Genomic DNA, 17,855 nt, shown 5'->3' with positions numbered 1-17,855 from the left:
AAAAGGAAAAGGAAAAGGAAAAGGAAAAGGAAAAAGAAAGAACTTTGGGCTGAATAAGCCTGTAGGCACGAAGTCTCTCAATTCCCCAGCAGGCTGTTGCCAGGTGATCCCACAGGAGGACACGGAGTTGCGCAGAACAGGGCTGGTCTCACTAAGGGCAATATTCCCACCTCGGTTATCTTTCAGAATCTATCTTTCACTGTTTGACTTACATATATTTTTTAACCTGTTAAACTTCCAGCATTGTTTCGACAGCATCGGTGCTGTGTGTTCATTAGGAAGCCCATGTAACTGCACGTGCGATAGCACTGATGGGTACAGGATTTTCGAGCCGTTTCCTTCTCTGAGAGGACCCGCTACAGAGACCAACGCAGACGACTTCTTATGGGCGTTCGCCAGCCGCTTTCACACTGCGAACTCCCAAGGTCAACGAAACAAAAAGCCCCGACCAAACTCAGACCGTTGCTTGAACGCGGAGCTCCGAAGGAAGCTCAGAGCCCCGTGTCACCGCGCAGCCCCCTCAGCACGTTTCCCTTTTGCATCAGCGCTGACGGCATCGGGCAGCCTGAGCCTGCCGCCGGTGCCAGGGCTGCAGCGCGGAGCAAAGGGGGGGTCGGCGGCAGGGACGGGGACAGGCGGCTGCGGTGCCAGAACCGTGCTCTCACCCGGGGACTGCCCCTTTTTATGGGAGGGAGCGGGATGCAAACCGTGCCAGGCAAAATCTACTCTCGCTGCGGTTAGGCACAGCCGGGGTGGGAAGGCTGCCGGCTCGCCGGTCGGTGCTCGGAGCAGCGGCCTCGATGTAGCCGGGCTGCGGGGCTGCAGCAGTGTAGAGCCGGGACGAGGGGCTAACAGCTCTGCCCCCAGCCCTTCCCGGGCTTATAAGGTTCAGCAGCTGGCTTCAGAGTTCAGAGAGGTTCGTGCTCCCAGCCAAATTCCCCACAGGTGCCGTCTGAAACGATTCTGCCTACCTCAACACTTCCACTGGATCTCTGTGCGCCTCCTGGCTTTGCTGAGGAGACGGTGAGAGGTTTTGAAAGAAAAAAAAGAAAAGGGAAAAAAAGACAGAGCACAAAACTCAACCGACTCCACAGAGCTGCATTCCTCTATATTTCAGTGTGTCTTGCATTTTCCCTCCTGCATTTCCTCTTCTTTAATGCCAAATTTACGATTGTATAATGCTGCACGATCCCCAAATGGAAAGAAATTATGATTTAATTGTATGTTGGGACACTTCACCAGCAAGTAGATGCAATCACGTGCTGAGGAAGGCACAGCATGGCTGGGGACAGCTGCTCATTTTCCCACCGGTGAAAAGCTCTTAACACTCCTTTCTTCATTCCTAAGGTATGGTACAGTATTTGCTATCTTTTGAGGAGGTACTGCAGTAACTCAAAATCAGAACATCAAAAAAGGGGTGGGCATACGAATGCCTGTGTATGCACACTCACATCGGTGTCAACACTAAAACCTTCCTTTGAAGAGTCCATACATGACCAAACTTCTGTTATTCTGCCGCTCCTCCTATCAAACCCTTTCTCTTAGCCCTGTTAAAATACCCAAAGGTGTACCAGCACAGAGGAGGCCCTCCCACCGGCACCGGGTGCCCCTTGCACCGTTCGAGGCTCACCGCCGTGCTGCAGGCCCCCAGCATTGTGCTGCACTGTCAGCCAGAGCCTCCAGAGGACAGCCAGCAGTGAAGGTGAGAAATATGTTGGCAAGCATGACAAAGTACTACCAAGACAGACTAGAAGGCAAGAAAAGCACACATTAGCACTTCTGTGATGGGTCCAGAAGGGTCCACCGGCAGTGCGGCCGACCCCTGAGGGGCCATCAAGGCCAGCTCTGAACCCCGCTGCTAAACCCCCTGGATCTTAAAGACTTATCACTGCACTTAATTAACACCAATCTATATTATTGCTCCTATGGCTGTTGATTTCCATTCAGAAAACCTGGATCAAGTAATACAGATTTTTAATTTTTTTTTTTTTACCCAGAAGACACAAAATGGATCTCCTACGGTAGGAAGTGAATGATAGGCTTGACTGTTGATGAAAAAGCAAGTAAGTACTTCCAGATGATATTAACGTGATCTTAAAATAGTGGGAAAGTTTTCTTTTATGACATTGACAGAGAGGCAATGATTTTGAGTAATGCAGGTTGATGTGGAGATGCTTTAAGATTAAATAAGTGCTATATAAAGGCCTGTCAGCCTGAATTCTAATGTGCTATGAGACATTTTGCATATTTAAGAGTATGCAAAATGTCTTGTACCACATCGGAATTCATTCTGACAAGGCTTTATATAGCATTTATTTACACTCATATTGTACTTCAAGGGAAGAGGGTGATGCTCTCTACAATTTGAATGGAAGTAACAAAAGGTGATGCTGATCGGCTTATTTCCTCCCTAGAAAACAAAAATAAAACCAAAAAACCCCACAACACAAAAAATAAAATAAAAGCAATCAAAAGTGGAAGCTTGTTTAATATTGCTCTACCATCATCCTGAAAGGCATAATAATTTGAGTTACACATCTGAACTGATTGGAGTTACAGAATCATATCTCCTTTTTGCATTTAACAATATATACAATATAAAATAAATACATTTACACAAATGGACATTGGTTGGAGCACACGGTATGATACACATCACAAAAATATACAGTTGATTGCTATACAGATGTGAAGCCCATCTACAGCTATAGACATGTTTGTTTTTATTTTTTGTTCTGTTTCGCTTTTTAACTACTGGCTATTATGCAACTCCTGGATTATTATAAGCAGTTTAATTTTTTTTTTGTCCTTTTGCGATCTTTGCACGATAAGACTGCCATAAAATGTTTTCCTAGGCAGGTAAACAGAGACGCTTAAATAATTAAAATACAATCACCAACACCCATTTTCTCTTCTATAAGAAAAATAGCAGTTTTAATTTTTTATATCTTTTTATGTTATCATTTAAATGCAAAATAGTGGAATAAATACAACAATCTGATCTGATTGAAACAAATGTGTAACTTCTGGGAGTCACACAATCATATTGCTTTAAATAAGAAAAAATTAAAAAATGAAGCAAAAATAGAAATTAAATTGTTATGGCTAAAACATACACCCTTCGAAAATTTCCCAACACTTCACATTAAGTAAGTGGTCTTGTAAGAACTCTTCTCCAGCAAGGTTTAAGATGAACAATATGGTAAAGCCCGTGCAGTTCTTTTAGCTCTAGTTCAGGTAATGCTTTTACAGTCTTGAGATACTTGTTCTTTTGCAGCTCCAAAAATTACTGAAAACAAAAACTAAAATTTGCACCGTGTGCCTTTAACACATCTCCATTTTCTTTTGTGTGTGTTTTTGTATATTTCTAGTCGACTGGCTTTTGACCCTGAAGCCCAAGTTCTTTAATGTGATACAGCAAAAACAATATTTATATTATATATTTATATATATATAGTGTACTTGAACAGTAGCAACTTAAACCCTGCACAAACTTTCTGGAAAATAAACTTTTTTTTTTGCACTCTTACATATATAAATAATCTTATAGAATCAGCACCTTTTTCCCAGGAGTTGTATTTTTTCTGACTTTTTTTAAAAAGGGATGTGCCAATTTCTGAACTCCTATCACAGCTATAAATTTCAAGTTATTGACCATCTGAATGAATTGCTTATGATGATTTACCTAGAATCACACTACAGTCACTTCTCTACTGAGAAAACACAACCTACAATATAGTCCCATATAGCTAATGATAGATACACAGTCTTTTCTAGCACGAGGCCGATGTCGCATCGGCCCATTGTTATTTTGTTTAAAGCACACAACGTAGCAATAGTTTTGGAAACTTGTCCGCACCAAAAAAGTTTTGCAACAACACAGAGCGAGTTAATAACAACATCTGAGAGATGATTGGATAAAAGCTATATTTACAGCGTTTAAAAATTAGACTTATCTATAATCTTGAAATATTCAAAGTTTTATTTCTAAGCTATACATTGGTATTCTATAATAAACTGTTACAGAAATTATCCCTTGTTTTGAAAATATTATGATTTCGATGTGTATCTGTTCATAACGAGTATTTGTTTGGAGTTTCGATCTCTTAATTATTACTAGGAAGAACCTTATTACCGGTAAGGAATAGAATATACTACTGTAATCTCCTGAGGAATTGTACATCCAATATTGTCTCTAATTCTACCCTGTGTCTATAAGCACACACCACAAGAATCCAAACACCACAAGAAGAACAAGACAACAGTCTTTGAATGCAACATAAAAATTCAGAAAAGCACAGCAAACATGAAACATTGAAAAGCTGAACTACATTTCTTTTGTTTGTTAGGATTACAATTTTAATTACATCTGTGTACATAGAATAAGGATGTTCACATAGTACAGGGAGCAGCTACTAACACTGGTACATTGGTATAGCGTTTGATGGAGGTTACTGTTTATTGGTTATTTAGCGACTGTAGTTTTCTGGGGGCATCTAATCGGTTTATACATTAGATTACACCTCTTAACAGTCTTGAAACTGACTGACTTCCATGCTGTGACAATACTGGTTGAAAAGCACGTATACTGGTTTAGCTACTTGTTAACAATTGCAATTTACAAAATAAAATCTAAATTAATAAATAAGGTATAGAAGTGTTAAATCGTTGAATTTGGTCAGAAGTCTACTACTCTGATTTCTTAATTTCGCAGACGTTGGCGTTTGCCTTATTGCCTCTAAGCTACTGAGGGTTTCTCTGTGTGTAAGGTTATAATTTTGCAAACAGGCAGTATCTCATTCATCGACAACTGAAGCAGTTAGAAATCACATAGCAACTATACCTCTGTACAGTCGCTGTCTCCTAACACCTTTATAGATTGGTATTTGACATGGCGTATTTATATGCTAGACTACTCAGATATACTGTAGGTGTAATCTAATCCTTTGAGTCAGTGAACATTTAGTTATAAACTGGAGCTCATGTTAAGAAACTGGATGTTTTGGACCAGACTGGCACACAACATAAATTGCATCCGTGATAATATGCACCTTCCCTTCAACTATTGCTTTAGTAAGATAAATTCCCACATTAATAAATGGCTGAAAACTGGTAAAGCTGGTACAAAAAAATCTCCGTTAGTAAGAAGAAACAAAACATTTAAAAAAATCTTCCTTCAGGATTCATTTGTCCTTCATTATTGTTCATCATTGTTCAAGCCAGCACAAAAATGCAGTATTTCTTTCTCTTTAGTATTGCATGAATGAATAAAGCTTAAACTATTCCCTGAAAAAGTTACATTGTAGCTAACCTAAGAAATATCTGGAAGACTCGAAAAAACAATTAAGGAATCAAATGGCTGTAACTGATCTAGATGGAAAATGCAATGATAAGAAGCAGCCGATGCATCGTCGCTTAGTCGTCTAATTAGAGACTGCTCCTATGAAATCTAATACTGCATTCAGTCAGTTCATCGTGTTGTACTGTACTGCTAGGTACGGTGGTTCTCTCTTTGATTCCTTTGTCATTGGGGACATTATGGTTCATAATAAGTTCACTGGCATCCATATTATGGATTTCCATCCTTTGGCAGGCCTGGCTTCCATCTCTCTTCAATTAGAGACCTCTTTTAAAAAGTTCAGCAGCAAAGGAAAAAGAGAAAAGGAAAAAGAAAAGGAAAGAACAGAAAGGAAAAGAGAGAAAAGGAAAAGGAAAGGAAAAACTGCATCAGAAAGACACAGAAGAAAAAGTTGAAAGCTGCTTCACAGTCTTGCTGCTAAATATCAGTGCAGTCATTTTTTTTCCTTAATTAAACACTAAGTTTCTTTGCCATTATTATCCTGTTTATTTCCCTTTTTTTTTTTTTCTTTTAAAACGTGCATGATGGGAAAGCCCATGATGCTTTAGTCAGACCTTGGCCTCCAGCATTTCCAAAAAAAGTTTGTGCATGGGAACTTTGCCTTCCAGTTTGATGTTGTAGAAATGCTGCACAGCCTTGGTGGAGGTTTGCCTCAGAAGTGGGAGAGTCATCAGCATCTTGCCGGCACGACGCGGGTCTTCCATGTGCTGTCCGGCCTCGTAATCCTGCAGAGCCTCGTGTAAGACGTCCTGAAGTTTCTGCACTGCCTCAACGTCCTCTATGTGCATTGAGTCTGCAAAACAAAGGAGCGACAGGAGGTGTCAGCAGGGCGTGCCAGAACGTCAGGCAGCTCAACGCCTGCACGACTCTTTCCCTGGTGCCGTCCTCTTTTACAAAGGAGAGAGATAATTACGTGCTTATTTTGAGATCAACCCTTAGGACAGTAACTAGAATTGCTGCAGAGCTATAAGTTAAACTCCTGGGTAAGCAATCCTTCTCCTCATCCTCCTGAAACCAGGGTACTGGCCACCCTGGCTGTTCCACACGTGTGCCTTGCACAATTGTGAGAAAAGTTATGGGAATGCTATGGGAAGGCTGTGGGAAACTGCAGCAGGCTTCAAGGTTTCAAGGCTGGAAGCTGTGGCCATCAGTGGTGCCATCAGCTACATAAAAATGACAGCGTGAGGAGTACTTCACTGACAGAAGGGAAGAGTGGGTTTGATGTGATTTCCTGATAGGCCTAGCAAAGTTTTCTCCCTCAGGCCCAGAGAGGCAGCACTGAGTTATGCTCTTTTTTGACAATCCACCCAGAGGTTGCTTTGTCTTGTTATTGTTGGGGATTTGCCTTTTTTTTAACCCCCCTAGATTAAGCACCTGGCCCTGACCCTTTCCAGGTGAGGTGTTCTGGTGGTGTAAGCATTCAGTGAGAATTCTGGGCAAAAGGCACACAGAGAACTAAACTGAGCTGCTATGTGACCTGGAAAGATTAAAGCAATGGAAGTGTGAAATAAAAAGAAAAGATCTAACTGAAATAACTGTAAAACCCTAAACAGCATAAATACAAAGGGGAAGATGTCCCTGAGAACATGCAGTTACTGGACCATGCGGAGATGATTTCAGATGAGAAACCCTAACTCTCCAGTTTTATGTAATCATAAATGCCAAAGAAAAAGCAATGTATTCCAAGGAGGAGGAATGCGAGGAGGGAAGAATAGCTGCAGGGGAAATGGGCTTCCAAACACCTCAATCAGTTACCAAAATTTGGATGGCCTGCGGACTTACAGACCAAATAGAGTATCACATGAAAATGGGACTTCTGAAGGGGTGCGCATCCCAGGGTGCGTGACACTGTGAGTGCAACGTGGGGTGGGACTGGGACAGTCAATCCATTGTACTGCCACAGCATCTCCTTGGAAATCTGTTTAGTAGAGGGCTTTCTTGGTATCTTGTGGGGTTTTTTGGTTTGTTTCGGGGTGGGTTTTTTTTGGAATAAAGCTTCCACACTAGGCAGAATAATGGCTGGGAAGTTAGACAGGGAAGAACCCACTTCCATCACTGTTTCCATCTCCTGCATTAAGTGATGTGCTGGATAAGTATTTTGATTCGCCTCATGTTTTTCCCCCTACTCATGACAACAGCAACAAATTTTCCATATGCTTCAAATACTTCAATTACATTCTGAGCATGAAGGTGCATCTAAGATTCATCTCCTGAAAGCTTACACACAACTACTTCCCCAGGTAATAAGGCCCCATAGTAAATGCTTTGCTTTTTTACGCAGAAACATATGAAACTAAAATACAAACCAGTAAGTAACAGGTTAACCAAAATGTTCCAGCTTCTATTGTCAAAACAAATGTGCAAATTGAATAGAAAAAAAAAAAAAGTTACAGCTCCTGCTCTAAAACAGACACTTAATTATATACAAGTTTGGATCATTTAGCACGTTTTATTGATTCTGATGACAGTTTATCTGTTAATTACACATAATGGAGTCCTATGGGAATTTCACATGTTTAATAATTCTGAGTCTTAGCGGATACACGCTCTAGGAAGCGTGCAGGGAGACACGCGCTGCAGGGATGCAATACTGCACATCAAGGTGCACTGTGCCAAAAGCAGAGACTCAAAAATCCCTATGCTAGGGAAAAAAAGGCCAAGACATTCTAAAAACGATGCCAGGGAAATGGTATCTCTAGCAAAATTTAGTTCTAAGTTAAAATTTTAGTGAGTCCATTCGTCAAATCCATACATTTTTGATAGATTTCTAATATGGTGATCCTGTTAAATAATTGTGTCAATGAGAGAAAATCTCTGAATTCTGCATCCTACAAGCAGGATGTAATCAATACAGAGATGTTAATGCACACAGACAAACGTGACCAATGTCTCAAGCACAATGTCCAACCACCGCACTTTATTTGGAATGCAAACTCCAAACAAATTGCCTCCACTGCCTGACTTTACCAAGCCCTCAGATATTCACAGCTGTAGAACATAGCACAGACACGACGTGCTGCTCGAAGTCATTTCCCAGGCACCATGCACACTTCATGCAGCAGTGACACATCTCCTCCTCCTCTCCCCTAACCCACAATGCAGCCAGGGAACCAGATAGAAGCATTTTAGCAGTAACAAACTCTAGGCAGGTCAAAAGCTGACTCTTCTTGGAGAATTTTCTATACCATACTGCACAGAGAGACAGGTCATTCTGGAGCACATGACTAGAGGTGTTCAGCTTTTAGCTCAGTAGGAAATTGGGCTGGTTCTGTATGAAACTGGGAAACGATCTGCGAGTGGAACAGGAAATGAGGTAAGAAAGCCAGAGGGGAGACAGGCACTTAACAAACAGTGACTACAGCTCCGAATTATTCTCTTAAAGTTGTGATTTGGCTCGAAAGATTAAAAAATGATTTAATGAAATTACTATGATAATTTAACTTCCCATTTACAGAAAAAATTCAAACTCATTTCAGCTTTGCACATTCTAGGGGATGCTAATGTTTAAGTGCAAACTCACTAAATCTGGCTATTTAATTAGACCATGATTCAGCTCGCAGATTGCTCGGGAAAATATTAATCTCTACAAAGATCCTTCTTCAAGTTTTAGCCTTGCAGTTTCGAACTTCCACTTTATTCCCAATATTAAACGAATGTAGATCTTAATCCCTCAGGCGTAAGCCTTTGAAAATAAAGAAAATGGTTGAAAATGCTGAACTAGCCAAGGGGAAAAGAAGAGGGAAAATAAAAGAGAAATCTTTGCAGTAACTACAGACTGGCAGACACTGAAGTGAATTCAGAGCAGGTTAGCTTATTGCTGATAAGCCCAATCCACACCAGTAAGAGAGGGCAATGTCAACAAGCACCACAGTAATTTAGGGAAACACAGACTCTGTGTGACAGTCCAGAAGTAAAGAAATAATTACAAAGACAATGTGAAATTGGATTTTAAGCTAGGTACAAAGATTTTGAATGTTCTTCCTATACCAAGAAAACCCCCAGAAATTATACTTTTTTTTCTTTTTTTAATTGGCACCATAGACAGTCTGGATAATTTCCAGTTACATTCTAATATCCAAAGGAAGCATATAGGTAGATCTAAGACATCTAAAAATCAATGCCTATATAAAGAATGAAATTAAACAGGGCAGTTTGAAAGTACTGTCATTTGAAAGCAAGCAGGATTTGATCTTAAATGCTCTGAAAAAGAAGTGTCTCTGACTGGTGACACTAGAATTGCTCATCAGGCACAAGATAAGCTGATACAAGGTGCTGCTCAGGGAAGAGTGGCTGGTATGTTTGCAGTGTGTATATAGCGTCACTGAGGAGAAAGCAGAGGAAACCCAGGGGTCTGAAATGAAGTATTTCTTTACATCAGAAAACTCTGGTAGCATCAAGCAAGAAATTATTACAGTGAATCAAGCAGCAGGGAGTGTGCAGCAGTGAACAAATGCATTAAGATGCTGATAGAACACATCAGAGGGGCAAAAAGAAACGAGCAGGGCAAGGCACTTGAGAGACAGCAATCATTGTGCTGCAGAGGGGTGGCTCGTAAACTAAGAACTGGTAAATCAGGTCAGGGAGCTGCAGGTTCCTGGAAGAACTGGATGAGATGAAAAGTGAGAAAGGTACACTACGGTTTTGACTTCACCTAAGAACAGAATCCTAACCTGGGTTATGTCTCAAATAAAAGAAAATTATTTTTTGGATGACATTGCCAATAAAACAAAAACAAACAAACAAACAAAAAACCCAAACCAAAACAAACAAAAAAAAACACAAAAACTGCCACAGTATTCACACTGCGGAGCTGCTTTCAGAACTACAGAGCTCCATCACATCCTGCTGAAATGTGAGATATTTATACAGGAAAACTTGCATTTCTGTTAAGTGCTTATCCATTTTAGGAGAAAGACAACAGTCATATATCAAACTTCACCAACAAGAATTCCCAGCCTTTTCTAGCCTGGAACTGAACTTGCCTATCATCTGTCTGTCTGTCTTTCCTGAACAGAACTATCTGCTGGGAGCTCATGGTGAGGCTGAGACAAGCACACACAGTATTTTCTCTTGCAAAAGAGTATGGTGGGAATCATCCGATACCTTGATTATTCCACTGGAAACAGACATTTCAATTGAAATATATATTGGAAATTAAAGAGGTATAAACTAGGAATTCCTTGTTCATACAGATTAGAGGCGGTAGAAACCAAAGAAGTGAAACAAAAGCTCGTGTGCTTTGTTTTGTGAACAGCATCTTTGTCTGAATGCCCAGGTATGGTTGGCTTTTAAGGAGAGGTATGGAATCTGAAGCTTCACAAAAGTTTCTAAAACACAACAGGAAACTAAGCAGGAGTGAGAAAAGAAATAACTTCACAGAACATGCCTGCTTATTTCAGGGGCTGACTGTATCAGTGGTAAACTGAAAGCATAGGCTGAAGTTAAAACACAGTGAATGACCTTTTTTTTATTCCTGAAATGTTTAACTTTCCACTATGATAGGTAGTGAGGGCACTAAGTAAAATAATATTTCTGCAACGTAGAACAATTTGCACACTAACAACTGGTTTGAATACGTACTCAGTAAGGCTACTAAAACTGGAAAGGGGTATTTGAATGATAGAGTTGTGGGATAAGACACCAACTAAGAGAGAATGTTGAATGATTTCATCAAAATCCTTTTTATTCACTACAAGACAGCAATAATTGCCATGTTACCACTGAGAGCCATTGGTACACTGCTGTGGAAAGAGAGGGTGACTACCAGCACCTATCTGCTGTGGCAGTTGGTGAACAACAACCGACCCAAAATACATCGCAGTTGGGAATGGTTATTTCCTCTAAGCATTGCAGGTGCCATCTATGTGATTAAATGAAAATGGGCCATGAGAAAAAAGCTGTGTTCATGCAGCAGGAAAACTCTGATTGTCCTGACAATTTCCTTTTCTCAATCTTTTTTTCTCTGCTCTTTATACGAAATTAGATGAAGAAGTTAATTATATGAAGGATATTGCTACTTCTAGTTGATAAAATAAACATTTGTAATACACCAATGAAATGCTCATGTATATATATTTTTATATACGTGTCTATTCATCATACATATGTGTTAATCATGAAGTCTAACACTGATAGATACACAAAAATGGCTAAAATTTTTAAAATAGCATTATTAGTTAGAAAATAAATATAGTATTTTGTGACATACAATAAGCCACACTCTACACTGGGAATAATGATGAAATCCTATGGAATAAGTGATTTATGGGGCTCTAGCAATTAATTTTTAGTATAATAGTATTATTTAATTCCAATAGCCTAGCTCTGTGTACAATGTTTTGTTGACTGGAAAGTGAAATGAGCTGTAGGTAAGAACTACATCTACCAAGACAGATCACTGTGCAACTTGGCATCAGTGTTGCTCTGCACTTCATGCTGTTACCATGTACAAGATGCTTTTTGGTTCTTGCTCTTTTGGCACTGAAAGGGTTGTGTCTTTGTGTTTTTTTAAGAGACAGTTAATAAGAGAGACCTGAAATTGCGATGGCAAGTGGAGGCCCTTTTCTCCTTCTGGTGGCACAGGCGAGACAGACAGTATTAATGCTTAAGATTAAATTTTCAACAGTGCATAGGGTTATACTTCTAAAGTGCCTAGCATCCACATTTGGGTCAGATTTTTCAAGATGCCAGCACTCTATTAGGCAGATACACACAGATAACATTTTATAATGTGCTAATGTATTTTGACACGTTAGTTACTTATTTTTAGGTCTTAGATGGGAATTGAGCTTCTCTTAAAAATCTGCTCTGAGTTCTGACTCCTGAGCTCTTCTGCAACATTTTGGCCTGAAGGCACAATTTTGTCCTCACTGATGAGGCAATTTCAAAAATCTGCTCACCTGCAACTCCCTGTTTAGTATTTCCTAATCAATACATGGAAGTATTTTGTAACACAAAAAGATGAGGAGGTCACCTTTTACATGCCAGAGTGTGCATGCGTGCACTTGTGTTCACCTGAATGTATTTTGTAAATAGTTCACCTTCTCTTACACACAGGGAAGTAATTGGTACATGCATGTTTTGGAAACCATTCAAAGCTGATTTTCTGCGTGGGTAAACAAAGTGCTTGGCAGTGCCAGATCACGGCGTTTGGGCAGCCGAGGGGCTAACCTGCTCCTGTGCACGGAGGACAGGGAAAGAAAGAAAGGAGAGGCTGGGGATGAGGATGGCCCTGTGGTATGAGGGACCTCTCTGAATTTAAATACCACAGGAAGAGATTCCGGGGGCGAACAGAAAAGGCAGCACTTGGAGTGTTCTCATGGTCAGGGTAACAGATATGCTGGCCAAAGCAAAGCTTGTGGTACCTATTTATACAAAATACAATCAATATTAAGACAATCTACAATTTCTTTTTCTGTTTCTCTATACCAGCAATGAAAACAGCACAACACTGTGTCATAAATCACCAACACAGATGCAGAGCCATAAAACCACCTTTGTCTCCTATTTACAGCAGAGTTAACCTGGGATCCTAGCACAAAGCATGGATGTGGCTGAAATGCCTGGGATTTCTTCTTCTACTTCATCCATGCTCTCTACAGAATATTTATCTATAGAAATGTTGCTCTACTTTAAACCAGAAATACTTCAAAACATAAATTGCTATCTGATTGATTTAATAATGGCATTTTACTTCCTTTTTTCAGGTATGGCTGCAATTCCATTAACCAACTCCTCAGTTATGTACAAATAAGCTATTTCTGGTTTTGTCAAAATCAGACAAAACTTCAGTTTTGCTTTCTTACTTTAATTTTAGCAGTATTTGTAATTAAAACACTGGGGGCTTGATACTCTGCACGTGCTGTCTTACCTCCACAGGTCGGTGCAGCTACAGTTGACACAAGTTTGATATCTGCCACATGTACAACCTGGACCTGCACTATTTAATGCCAGCCATCAGAGCACTCTGTTGAGAGGGAAGTCGAACGCCTGGTTTGCTTTGTAACTCCTCCATGCAATAGTTTCATTTTAAAATGGCAATTTTAGTCCTTTGCAGATGAGGGAAGGAAATGTTTTCCCTTAAATGTGCCCTGAATTCTAGTACACGAAACGGTATTTCTCTCTGACATTATCCTGGTTGTAATTCCCAGGGAAGTTAATGAAGCTATGGATTATTTTAACACACTCCATGCACAATGCATGAATAAACTTTTTTTGGCAGCAGTGTATTTTATTATTTCTTAAACACTGCATGCCTCTTGAGGAAAAAAAGAAAAAAAAGGCTGTGAATGGTATTTAACACTGGATTCCTGTATTCTAGCTCCCTTCTTCTTTATCAAGTAAGATACAGAAATATTTCTAAATCAAATAGACCAATTTAAAAATTAGAAAAAAAGAAATAAGCCCCCAATTTGGACTCCTAATTCCAGATAATTTTATTGCTCTGCTCCATAAGCATGAACAATCTAGGGCTACTTTCCTGTAGCTGCAAACTGTTCTCAAGTGTACAATTACAGTGGTCAAAAATTTTAAATAAATCCTCAATTACAAAATAGCTTGGAGCTTTGAGGGACATTTCAGATTTTTTTCTCTTCCGAAAATAAAATAATATTCTAAAACCAGGGTCAGAGTTAGCGGGGTGGAGAATACAAAGAAACTAATAAGCATTTTGGCTTTGCATGTTTTTGAATTATATTTCCAATTAAAAATGCAGAGTGCTAAATCACATTACAAAGACAAATAGGAAAGTACAACTTCATTGTTGAAAACAATTTCCCTCCTATCAATCTGAGGATTCATGCATCAATATTGTAGATGAACTGTTAATTACAAAATCAATTAAAAAATTATTTCTAAAAACAGTCACGCGTCCTGGCTCTCAGGGGGGCAATTTGGGCAGAAGGTCTCATCTCACTAGGACCGCGCCAAATCACAAGTCGTCATCCACAAGTAAGCAAAAGCAATCTGGTTTTTCATTTTTCAGCGCGGCTGAGCCCAGCCTGAGATTGATCGTCACATATGGCCCCAGAAAACAAACTGTCAATACCTTGAATGCTGCAGAATTTGAACAAATAGCCGTCCGCCCATTCAAGCCACTCATTGCATCCCATTTAACAGATTTTATTGACAGTTTCCTTCTTGTAATTAAAGGGAAAACTACTGGCCAGCAACCAAGATAAAGTTCAAAGATAGGGTCAAAACAAAAGCAGATGGAGGGGCACGGTGTGACTGTCAATGGAACATAGCATCAGAGCATGTTATTGACACACAGGTATCTAATGATCGGCACGTCATTAAAGAGGGATCTATCGTGAACTTTATGCAAATGCTAAAAGGGACTTAAGACCACAATAAAGCATTAAGGAGACACAAAAGGAAAAACAACAAAGCAAAAACGATTTTTACTTATCTGGCAGTATTCACTGCTTCAGCACTTTTAAATTCAAATGCAGGAAAAAAAAATCTTTCTGAGATTTTTAACACTTTCTGCACAGGTAACAGTAATCTTTGGAGAAGCATTACCACAAATGCAGAGGATCCAAAAGGTAAGGTGGGGTCCCCGTCAGATTAATAAAGAATTTCCTCCCCCCTCCCATATCCTGAATTCACTCTATCTTTTAAATCAGTAGCCGCATTTAAAGAGAACGGATATAGCATATCCTCGTGTATCCTTTCTATTCATTATAACTACGATGATTAGACTCATCTGGATTATGGAATGGATTTAGGAGAAGAGCATCCATATTCATTTGTAAGGATCTCTGCCTGTAAAATACTCTCCAAATCACAGTGCATTACTCTCCACTCCCTTAGGAACGTATTCCCCAATTACTTAGGACCAGAAAGTTCCTCTTAGTTTGAACTGCTTTGTTTGTTGCCTGTTAGACTGAGGGATGATTAGTAACTTCTTGTTCTAAACCTGTATTTAAAACAAGCATGCAGAAAGTGCTATGGAGAAAAGAAAAGTGACATATTAAAAATGTAGCAACCATTGTGCCACTCTGCCAACCTGAATTAGCAAGTGCTATAGCTTTGAGGGTGACAAACTCTTCTTTCTCCAGCTTCATGCTCTTGTATTTCTTTACCAGTTGCAGTATGGCATTGTTAAGGTCAAGAAGGCCTGCCAATTTGGACTGGTCTTCATCCATAATATAGTCTTCAGCATAAACAAGCTCATCCTCAAAAGAAAGTGACCGGTATACAACACCGAGAATCAAAATCTCCATCCAAGCACTCTGCAGAAGGCTCATCTGGTCAGCTAGAGACAAAGTAGAGAATCCTGAATAGGAAAAAAAAAAACACAACAAAACACAAGAAAAATGATTAAATATGTTTGGATTTGCCATAAATCTGCTCTTCTACTTATTTTTATATGCATTGTCATAAAACATACATTTATTATTCTCCTTTCTGATTTTGTGTCTGTCTTCCTCACTTTATTACAGAAAAGTGAATCAACGCAATACCTCATATTTTCTAATCAACACACAAAGTTGTAAACAAGTAGAATTTTGTAGAATCTTTCTGTAAGAACTGTGTTTATTTGGAGAGCATTACAGGGACAGTCTAGGATTTGTACCTTCTTTGCCCTGAAATACTCATATTCAGTTCTAAAATCCCAATGCTGTGGAATTGGGATTTCCTGCCCCTGCTCATCTGTACCACAGTCCAAGAAGGATAATTTAGGAGGGGAAAAAAAGCAGAAAGGGAAGATTTGGTGTTTTAATAGAATTAAAGTGATAAGCACAAAGAGGAAATTTCTCTTTGAACTTTAACTTCAGGGGAAAGAGAAGTAACTCACTCCTCAGAAAAGATGCTAATTCCTTCTGCAACAGCTCCTGCCTCTGCTGCACTTTTTGAAGGAACAGAATGCCACATTATGGTGCCAACTGAACAGCAGTCACACTGTCACCTTTCTGAGGACAAGCAAAAATTTAATAAATGTCTCATAATGAATTTAACTTTTGCTTTCCTTTTTTTTTTTTCTTTTTTCCCCTGCTGTCTTTCCTAATAGGATCATGGGGGGCAAACATCTTTACTGCTTTACCTTTTCAGCCTCTTGTTTACAGTACCTGTTAATTTCTGATATCAAACTGCTAATATCCCAATCACATTAGGAGCTATGGAACAAGAGGGGAGAGGATGTGATTTCCTGGCCTGTTGGTGAGCTGCAGCAGTTTGCCAGTTGGCACCCGCAACCACGAGTACTTAATAAAATCATCAAAGGGGATTAGTCAAGCCTTTCTTAAAGGGTCTTAAGGCATGTCTGAGGCTTTCATTTAGTTGTTTATGGAGGTGCTTACATGTTCTCTGACAGGGTTCCTGCTGCAAGAACATTCTTTTTGCCATTAGATTGCACTTAAATGCATTTTTCTGTTTTGAAAGTCAAGAGTTATAGTCAAGCAGGAATAGATCATAAACTAGCAAATCTGCAAGGCATCTACTCCAAACAAGATTTTCTCTATAGGCACTAAGCAACAAAAGTAATACAATAAAAAAAGACAACCCCACATCCAAACCACCAGGCATCCATAAAAAAAATGAAATATAAAAACCGGCTGCATGCTTGCTCTCTCGTTTTCCTCCCCCTTATTTGTTTTCATTTTCTCATACTGTCTTTTGAGTCTCATGATAGAACTGTAGCTCTCTGCCTTCAAAATAAAACCAACAAAACCTGAGCCAACACTGCCAGAAAACCCTCGAGGAGGTGACAATGGAAAATAACACATCTGTGATTAAAATAAATAAGAGAGAAATGGAGAAGAAATAATCGTTTGAGAGGTTATAGGGAAGAATTCGTGATTTCAATTAGCTTCAACGCTTCTGTTCCTTCCCGTCTTTCAAGAACCAGTTTTTCTGCAGCAGCAGATGGACAGAGACCATAGCCTGCAGCACCGTCCTGTGACAGCCCTATTCTCCCTCCCAGACACTGCTGTTAGTAAATAGATTTACACATTCTCCAATCTCCACACATCTTTCTGCCGAATAATTAAAAGCAGGATGATTAGTTTATTGAGTGGAAGGAGGAACTTTTTTATTGAGGTCCATCCACGATTTTATCAGGGCCAGCACTTTTACGGTTGTCATGAGGGTGCAGGCATCCAATTTTTCTTATCTGCCTGATTAATACAAACGCTGTTTCAGGACGCATTAATTAACAGATACAAATCTACGTTCTCATGGAAGGATCAATACAGAGAAGAAAAGAGGCATCAATGTGAATTTAGTGCTGATGATGGAGAAGGCACTCTATTGACATTTACGTGCATAGAAACTTTAAAGTTGCAGTGGAGCCCTTTTGTCCCTGTGATTTACAAATTAACAATTTTTCAGGTATAACAATGTTTCACAGTCTTCCAAGGAGTTTAATTAAGCAAGAAGCAATAAAATCAGATTTGATTAAAAAAAAGTTTAACTTGCAATTTCTTTCCACTCTATTTTTTTTCTTTTTCCTGAAACACTACAAACCTCCTTTTATTTAGTTGTCTATTTTAGT

At 39.5% G+C, this 17,855-nt stretch overlaps 1 protein-coding gene across 6 annotated transcripts in view; it reads right to left on the bottom strand.

Annotated features, from left to right (window-relative positions):
• Nucleotides 1-2,470: 2,470 nt before the first annotated feature.
• Nucleotides 2,471-17,855, bottom strand: part of ESRRG (estrogen related receptor gamma) — a 372,309-nt gene continuing 356,924 nt past the window's right edge. For all 6 annotated transcript variants that reach the window (XM_010706702.3, XM_010706700.3, XM_010706704.3 and 3 more), the window contains exons 6-7: nt 15,369-15,638; nt 2,471-6,152 (exon numbers count right to left, since the gene is read on the bottom strand). In XM_010706702.3, coding sequence (XP_010705004.1) covers nt 5,908-6,152; nt 15,369-15,638 — 515 coding nt within the window. In that variant the 3' untranslated portion in view covers nt 2,471-5,907. The remainder of the gene's footprint in view (nt 6,153-15,368; nt 15,639-17,855) is intronic.

Source organism: Meleagris gallopavo, chromosome 2, assembly GCF_000146605.3.
Source record: "Meleagris gallopavo isolate NT-WF06-2002-E0010 breed Aviagen turkey brand Nicholas breeding stock chromosome 2, Turkey_5.1, whole genome shotgun sequence".
In the NCBI taxonomy this organism is placed as follows: domain Eukaryota; kingdom Metazoa; phylum Chordata; class Aves; order Galliformes; family Phasianidae; genus Meleagris; species Meleagris gallopavo.
The sequence above is the reverse complement of the archived record's forward strand: the minus strand, read 5'-3'. Positions and strand labels throughout refer to the sequence as shown.